The sequence below is a fragment of the Notothenia coriiceps genome, unplaced genomic scaffold (genome assembly GCF_000735185.1).
Source record: "Notothenia coriiceps isolate Sejong01 unplaced genomic scaffold, NC01 NC01_scaffold00027550, whole genome shotgun sequence".
NCBI classification, from domain to species: domain Eukaryota; kingdom Metazoa; phylum Chordata; class Actinopteri; order Perciformes; family Nototheniidae; genus Notothenia; species Notothenia coriiceps.
In genome coordinates this window covers 1-8792 of record NW_011360251.1, presented here as the reverse complement: position 1 = coordinate 8792, position 8792 = coordinate 1, and the positions used below count along the sequence as shown (strand labels likewise).

Here is an 8792-nt window from a genome sequence, read left to right as displayed (position 1 = left end):
GCACACACACACACACACACACACACACACACACACACACACACACACACACACAGACAGACAGACAGAGACGAACAGACACACGCACAGACAGACAGGTAGACACAGAGACAGAGAGATAGACGAACAGGCAGACAGACAGAGACGAACAGACACACGCACAGACTTACAGACACACGCACAGACAGACAGGTAGACAGAGAGATAGACGAACAGGCAGACAGACAGGCAGACAGACAGACAGACAGACAGACGGACGGACAGACAGACAGACAGGTAGACAGAGACGAACAGACACACGCACAGACAGACAGACAGACACAGAGAGATAGACGAACAGGCAGACAGACAGACAGACAGACAGACAGACAGACAGAGGACGTCCTGTCATCCCCATACACCCCCTGCATGTCCACTCTCACATCTTTAGATTGCATTTCACTGCTAGAATCCCTCAGTACTGAAGGCATCACGTGGGGATAGCCACTGAAACACTGGTCATCGTGCAGATGATGCAGTCTCCTTCCATACTGCATTTCATTCACTCAGCATTGTGAAACATACAGGTAGCTACGTCTTCCTTACTGAGTACAGCTTTCTTCTAGTGTTTTCCCAGTGGCTCAGCAAATCATTTAAAGAATGTGAACACTTGGAGGGAAACTTCAGTATATTTCAACCTGGACCCTGTAATCCTATTAGGACGTTCCGTCTCTGATAGTTGCTATAAGTGTGTGACAACATGTTGGAACTAGTCCAGGTTGAAAAATATGTAACTATCCTTTCAAATGTTTTAAATGTCTTGATATATTTTTGCATGTTTTCTCATGTAATAATGATATGTTTTGCCTCTGCAAATCCCCTAAAAAAACAGTCAAAGGTTAAACTCCATTTCTGAACAGTTTTAGATCCCGTTAGACCTACTATCTATCACTGTGTTATTAACATGCACTACAATGTACACATTGCTTTGATTTCTCACTGTAAAATGGGAACATTGCTGATCCCTATAGCTTAGGGTGCTTTTTCACAGGCAAACCAAACTTATCTTCATCCCCCTCTGTCATAGTTTAATCTCCCTGCCATTATTCTCAATTTCCCCCAATGTGCTGTATAAGTTAGCGATGTTAAACCATAACAGTATTACATGTATTTAGCAACCAGAAAAGTAGAAACCCTGTCACTTCAGATGAAGTGGATAAACAATATGTCACTACATGATAAAAACTAATGTCATTGACCTGCTACCATAAGCCCCTTATCCTGTCTAGTCCCCTTAAACAACAATGGGGATGTTTACCTGCAGGAAGTGACGGGTCCTTCAGTCTCTGCCAGCACATTTAGAAGCTGGCACACAGTACAGGGCTCTCTGTTTCTCTGTGTTACTCGTAGTTAGTATAGGAGGAGAGAAAACAAGCCCATTAAATAACTGGCTTTAAAGGCACAATGGGTAGGATATGTCGGTTGCACAAAACATTGAAATAGGCCCCTCCTCTGCAAGCTTTAGGGCCCCAGCACATGTAGCTTCCTCTGGGATGCCTGCCTATGATCTGGCTCCTGGTCGCTACGCTTTTATAGAAGCTAACACCTTAAAAGGTCCCTAACAAAGCTTTAAGAAAAAAAAGCATGTATTACACTATCCATTAAGGAAACATCCAACTCATTGTGCCTGTAAGTCTATTGGATAGCATGAGAGGAGCCTTGTTTTCCCATTGCTAAATCAAAAATCATGTCCACAATCCTCAGAGGCCCAGATCTAGCTCACCTAGAAGGTGCCACATTAAAATCATCTCTATGCTTAATACAACATACATATAGTAGTATGCAAGTTGAACCATTCTGTTGAATGTTCCATACTGACTCTATTTGACAAAAGTCAAAGTTATAAATGCACCATGAACTGTGACTGGAAATGTACATGTAGTTCCCTTGAGCATGGCACTTACTAAAGAACAGAGCATATCTGAATGTAGATCAGAGCAGCATACACTTTGAAGAACACACTGTATAGTGCCATTGACTGACCCACATCTGAGAGGAGTGCAGACTGATACTTTAGAGGCATATTTGCACATATAGTTTATTGTTGATGCATGGTTATATTTTCTTTTTATTAAGTTATTAGTATTTGTATATAATAGTGTTTTTATAATTGATCTTATTGCTACCTAACAACACTGTAAACATGGACTACTGTTGGACTATAGAAACTCTCCATCTTATTTTCTGTCATGCTCATAAAAACAAGTCCCACATTTCATATGACTGTTTCAAATGTTTCAGAATGATTTCCTGCACAGTTCCTTTTGCATAGATATATTTGATGTCTGGCTGATGGCTTTTAATACAAATGGTTTGGTTTATTGACGCTGTTGGTGTATATTTATTAAATCAGCCTTTGGCATGGACACACACGGACATTATTGAAAATGGGATGAAAAAAATAAAATGTTTTCACAATATTTTATCTTTGACAAAACTAAATTAAACCTTAAATAACAAAGCAACAAATATTGCCCTTTTGACCCTTCCTGCAGTTGCAATTATTACCTTCTCAAACTGTTTCTTTCTTCTTACTTTCTTGTAAATACTTAGCCTCAATTGTTTGTGTTTAATAAAGCAATACTGTGTACCCTGAAATATGCTCTACAAAGCTAACATATTGTTATTATTATCATCAATGTGTACCAGATAACCTTCTTCTTCCCTTGCTTAACCCTTTGTTCTGACTGACACCAACCAAACTGTTCGTCAAAACATTTCTCTATAACGTTACTGTGATGCCTTTTTACTGTGTAGGATAGTTCATTCTGATTGGTCGATTTATTGTAGGTCACTGCTATGATTAACAGACTGTTACTATGGACACAGTTGTGATCTCTAAACACAACAAGCAGGAACACTGAAATCCATTTGTTCTAAATCAGTTTTTGAATCAAACATCAAGTAGCCGAGTTCATTACTGCGATATAAACCCCCCCCCCTGCAAAAGAATGGCCAGCTTGTGTACATTATGTTGTACATAATAGGTCCGTGTCAGCAAAACAGCAAACTAATCAGTAAGAGCAGCTTCAAAACCAAGTTTGATATCTTTATTGAGTAATCCGTTCAATGATAGCAGAACAACACAAATGTAAACAGCAAAATAGTCTAAATAAGTTGAATCATTATTAAAAAAGTTTACTGAAGTATGTGGAAGTATGTGTCTTCTTACAAATGTAGTATAAATGTGTATGTAACACTAATAATATGGGTAATAATCTCCTTTGTGCACTTATTCACTTTATTAACCTCTGTACCATTTAATAAGGGAGCTCCAACAGTCAGTCGTCATGGTTACGGTGTCAGGCTGTATGGCCGCTGTTGGGACGGGGGCTGATGACCGTCTCCACCTCAGTGATCTCAGTAACAAGGTCTCTGATGATTGCCACGCTGTCCAATGGCAGCTCGGCAACACTCTCACACTGTGCTCCCATTGGCTGAGGGCTTTGAAGAACCTCCTCGTCCTCGTTTTCTTTCTCTCCTTCTTTTCTTGCTTGCTCTCCTTCCTCCTCTTCTCCCTCCTGATCTTCTTTCCTTTCCTCCATCTCTCTCTCTTCACCATCCCCCCCCCCTGTCTGCCTGCTCTGTGGTGCCCTCTGCTGGCTCAGAGGATTTCTCACCTTCATCCACAGACTCACCTCCTGATTTGGCTTCACCTTCAGCTCTTCCCTCCTCCTTCTCCTCTTCTTCCCCACCTCCTGCCTCACTCTCTTCTTTCCTGTCCTGGGTCCTCTCCTCTCCTCCCTCTCTCCCCCTCTCCTCTCCTCCCTCTCTCACCCTCTCCTCCTCCCAGCTGTCTTTCATTCCTCCGATCAGGTACACAGCTCTGTCGGAGTGAGAGAGCGTCTGTGGGATAGAGCTGCAACTAATCGCCTCCCTCAGTGACCCAAGGCTGATTTTCATTGGACAATGTAAACAAGGTGCAGATGGAGGGTGGGGATCCTGGGCGGGGGGGCCTTCTGTTTCTCCACCTGAGGTTGAGAGGTCAGGTGGAAGAGAACTTTCAGGCGCTGCAGATTGATCAGCTGGAACATCTGTGGACTGCAGCGAGGACAGAGTGGACATTGGGGGGTCGGGACCGTCTAGGGTGGGGTCACTGGGATCTGCAGGTACATCAGGTGACCCAACTTCCTGGGAGAGGGGGTCTTCTGTTTCTCCACCTGAGGTTGAGAGGTCAGGAAGAGGAGAACTTTCAGGCGCTGCAGATTGATCCCTTTGAGCAGCTGGACCATCTGAGGACAGAGTGGACATTGGGGGGTCTGGACAGTCTGGGGTGGGGTCCCAGGAATCTGCAGCTGCATCAGATGCAACAACTTCCTGTGTGGGCGGGTCTTCTGTTTCTCCATCAACAGTTGAGAGGTCAGGTGGAGGAGGATTTCCAGATGCTGCAGATTGAGCACATTCAGCTATAACATCTGTGGACAGAGTGGACATTGGGGGATCAGGACACTCTGGGATGGGCTCACCGGGACCTGCAGTTGCAGCAGATCCAACTTCCTGTCTGAAGGCTACATCAGGTGTGGTGGGGGCGGACCCTGCTGTCTCTGAAGGTGCGTCAGGGTCAGGCTGGTTTCCTCCCCGGGCCTCCCCAGTGGACTCAGGTCCAGAGGAATGATCCGGGTCACTCTTCGGGGGAACCTCTGCTGGGACCGTCTCCCCACCCTCCCTCCCTGCACTGGGTGCGGCTGAGGGGGGGTCTCGGGTGGCTGTGGCCGGGCTGCCTGGTGCGGATCGAGGTGGGGTTGGCCCCAGCAGACTGTACTGACTGATGGTTAGATCTGAAGTGTCCAACAACAGCCGGCTCCTCTTACCGGCTGCTTCCTGCACGGCTGAGGAGAGGAGAGGAGCTGTTAGAGGTCAAATAATACAGCCACCTACATTATTGGCTTCTATAATATACTTTAGTAGACGTATTAAGTAGCAACAGAAAAATATTAAACTTAAGTACATTACTGTAGATGTACTTTGTTTCTTTCCATCAGTGTGTGTCGGGTGTATTATACACTGAACAAAAATATAAATGCAACACTTTTGTTTTTGCTCCCATTTTTCATGAGATGAACTCAAAGATCTAAAACATTTTCTACATACACAAAATAACCATTTCTCTCAAATATTGTTCACAAATCTGAAAAAATCTGTGATAGTGAGCACTTCTCCTTTGCCGAGATAATCCATCCCACCTCACAGGTGTGGCATATCAATATGCTGATTAGACAGCATGATTATTGCACAGGTGTGCCTTAGGCTGGCCACAATAAAAGGCCACTCTGAAACGTGCATTTTTGCTTTATTGGGGGGGTCTGGGGGGGTCCGAAAACCAGTCAGTATCTGGTGTAAGGGTTAGGATTAGGGTAATGTTGTGAATCGAGTGGCCCGTGGTGGTGGGGTTATGGTAGGGGCAGGCGTATGTTATGGACGATGAACACAGGCCACTCGATTCACAACATTACCCTAACCCTAACCCTCACACCAGATACTGCCAGACCGACCCCGCCCCCCCAGGCTTGTTGGGTCANTGTGTGTGTGTGTGTGTGTGTCTATGAGTACTGATAGAAGGGTTGTTCATCGGGTCTGAAGCCGTACGCAGTAGCTGGACGACCAGGAGAGGAGCTGGACCAGCTCCTCTCCTGGTCGTCCAGCTACTGCGTACGGCTTCAGACCCGATGAACAACCCTTCTATCAGTACTCATAGACACACACACACACACACACACACACACACACACACACACACACACACACACACACACACACACACAGATGGGGCAGCACTTAGAGACAGGGTCTTACTCAGCAGTGATCAATAATTCATGACGAACCTCAGATCAGAAAACCTTCCCTTACTGGAGAAGGATTCCATAAAAAGATCTATGTTAAAACACGGGGAATGACTAAAAGAGGAGTGTGTGTGTGTGTGTGTGTGTGNGCACCATACAGGGTGAGTGAACACACACACACACACACACACACACACACTAGATAAAGTAACCTACTGTTTGCATGGGTGGGTGGGTGTGTGTGTGTGTGTGTGTGTGTGTGTGTGTGTGTGTGTGTGTTCACTCACCCTGTATGGTGCATGTCTCCATTTTGAGGCTGTAGGTCATTGAAGAAGTCTGGGCTGACTGAACCGTCTGCTGGAGTTATTCCATCTGAAGACACACACAGGCACATTACTTTCCGAAACAAAACGTTTCTTCACAGGCTCTTGACACTACTCACTGCAGCTTCTACTCAGCGGTCTCATGAGAAAGTATGTCTGAGCAAACACAAGTGTTGGAGAATTCATTCAAATGTGATTCCTGTATGCTACTCATGCTGCTGCTCGAGTGAGTCAGCTGCTGTCTGTGCTGATGAAGTCAGTGATCTATTTCCTTTATAGCCTAGCGTTAGGTTTTTACTTCTGGAGTAACGCCTCTAAAATGATTAAAGTTCAGTTCATATGTAGAGAACTAAACATGTCATTATCGTAAAGGTGTGCTTTCCACAGATTTGTCTTATTCTGCAATATTCCCCAAAAAAACCATCACCTTCAGTTGAGGGAGCCCTCAGGCAGAATGCCGGTAAAGTTAGCAGGAGATTTGCATCAGTAACAATCCATTTATTTTTCATAAATCTATTCAGTGGCTTTTTTTCTGGTTGAAAAATAATCATTAATCATAATAATTTCTCCCCTTTACTACTGTATGCTCAAAAACAAATGTATTGAACATTTTGCAATCATCTGTGAGTGGCACAATATGAAGTTGTCTTGGTAAACTGAAAAAAACCAAGAAGACAAAATGACCAGCCTTCACTTGTTGCAAGTCCGTGTTGTGTGTGTGTGTGTGTGTGTGTGTGTGTGTGTGTGTGTGTGTGTGTGTGTGTGTGTGTGTGTGTGTGTGTGTGTGTGTGTGTGTGTGTGTGTGTGTGTGTACACCTGCGCTATAGAACAGATCCGTCCTGTCGTTGTCGTTATCGTTCAGATACGGTTCAGACTCGTCAGCTTGGCGACTCTCGACCATCTCCAACCACTGGTTGTTATGGAAACGGAACTTCTCTGACTGAATTTTTCTGCCCCACTCCTCATCGTACTCCTGGAGGACATAGAAAAGGTTAAATAAATTACAACCTACACACAAATTTAAAGAAACGTCTTTTTCCATTTGTTGCTGTGTGTGTTTGACTTACAGCGATGATATCCAGGGTGTTGTCACACACTTTCCTGATCTCAGCGTTCTTGTCGTGCATCAGGTCGATCAGGTAGGCTGGAGCCTCTACAGAGAAGGTTAAGGAAAGAGTTTCTTGTGTGTTGAGATTTCACAGTGTGAACCGTTCTCCCTTTAACTTCAGGAGCCCTGAACACAACACAAGAGTCTCCTGATTCATCTTTACATGTAGGCTGAACAGAGTGCACTGTGGGAAGGATACGGGTGTCTTTGATGATGACATCACGGGTAGCTTGGTGAAACACCATCTGATAGAAGACGTATACAATCTGACACACAAATTCATCATCCTCCTGCTGGGCTGCATTCAAAAACACAAGAGCATATGGAAAGCAGGTTAGCAAAGTGCTAATGTCATCAGGTGTAACGTCTCTTTTCACATGCCAGTAAGATTAGCATTTGAATTATTTGTTTTACTTTTAAAATATAGTGAGCAATGAGCAGCCTGTTCTTTGACATTAATGTCATGAGGTATTTAAATTCAGACAACAGAAAAGTGATGGTCTTTAAAGATCTCAGTGAAACGTGTAAAGGTCTGAGTGGACTGACCGGATCTAAAACACAACATTGGTTAAAACCCACAGCTGTGTGTGTTACCATTGAGCAGCTCGATCAGCGCAGGGATAATGCCAGATTTTGCCAACATGGCGGCACAGGCGTCGTCCATGGAAACTGTTCCGATCATTATCACCACCTCCAGGATGAGGTCATCCTCTGCTGAGGCTTAACACACACAGACACAAACAAGATGACACTTTAGTGAACACTGGTTATCCCAGCTGTTTTAGTAGAAATGGACTCTGGATTTTGAAGTTTTAAATACTATAATAATAATAATAATAATAATAATAATAATAATGATGTAATACTGATGTGTTGGATTATATACGCTTTCAAACTGCTAATAAGAATTATAATAAGACTTTTATTGCAAGGATCCATAAAATGTAGTTAATAGTAGTGAAAACAATATGTCTGAGGTACTGAATTTGACTGAATATTCTGTTAATAAACTTCAAGTAAACACCAATAAAACAATAACTTGCAATAACATAAATATGCGGCAGGCAAAAATGATAAATTCCTCCCATTAGTTTGAGTCTTTTCTGCTTACTGCATATGCTACATTCATGTGCATTACTGTATATATCAATAGAAACACATCTTTACTAATGTGTGGCTGTATCAGCGGTAATGAAACCTGGTTTGAGGCGGTCTTTAAGGTAGGGGACCAGGTTGTACTCCTTCAGCACCAGCTCCCAGTCCAGGTCAGGGATGGTGAGATTAGCCAGAGTCCCCAGACACTCCAGAACCCACTCCTCCTCTTCCTCCGCCCGGATCTCCGCTGCCAGGTCACCAACATAGTCCTGAGACAGAGCAAACCATTCATTCAGATAGCTGACCGCCTGTACTGCTGGAATACTACCTCTAACGGTGCAACCTATGCTGTGTCTCAAATTGCGCTTTGGTTGTCTTTGTATGCAGAATGCGCTGTGATTACTCGGATGGTGCTCCCACCACGGTCAACTATTGGCGCATTCACAC

At 43.9% G+C, this 8792-nt stretch overlaps 3 protein-coding genes across 3 annotated transcripts in view; 1 reads left to right on the top strand and 2 right to left on the bottom strand.

The window, feature by feature from the left end:
• The window catches only part of LOC104957684 (protein Niban-like), a 10752-nt gene extending 7941 nt beyond the window's left edge, over window positions 1–2811 (top strand). Inside the window, exon 8 of the mRNA XM_010785339.1 lies at window positions 2797–2811. Coding sequence (XP_010783641.1) covers window positions 2797–2811 — 15 coding nt within the window. The remainder of the gene's footprint in view (window positions 1–2796) is intronic.
• Window positions 2812–3341: 530 nt separating this feature from the next.
• Window positions 3342–5608, bottom strand: LOC104957683 (vegetative cell wall protein gp1-like). The gene is made up of 3 exons (XM_010785338.1): window positions 5590–5608; window positions 3817–4868; window positions 3342–3461 (listed from the first exon to the last, which is right to left on the bottom strand). Exons 1-3 carry the CDS (start codon window positions 5606–5608, stop codon window positions 3342–3344), a joined length of 1191 nt encoding a protein of 396 aa, XP_010783640.1.
• On the bottom strand, window positions 5565–8747 carry LOC104957682 (kinesin-associated protein 3-like; the record flags this gene model as incomplete). Its single annotated transcript, XM_010785337.1, has 7 exons — window positions 5565–5655; window positions 6093–6191; window positions 6959–7115; window positions 7210–7295; window positions 7450–7548; window positions 7845–7970; window positions 8449–8747. Coding segments are annotated over 6 exons (856 nt in total), but the record flags the coding sequence as incomplete, so codon positions are not given.
• Between the last annotated feature and the right edge of the window lie 45 nt (window positions 8748–8792).

Coding starts and splice junctions, on each gene's coding strand:
- LOC104957683 (XM_010785338.1), bottom strand. Junction 3,462..3,816: donor ACAGCTGGGAGGAGGAGAGG/GTGAGAGAGGGA, acceptor ATGGGAGCACAG/TGTGAGAGTGTTGCCGAGCT.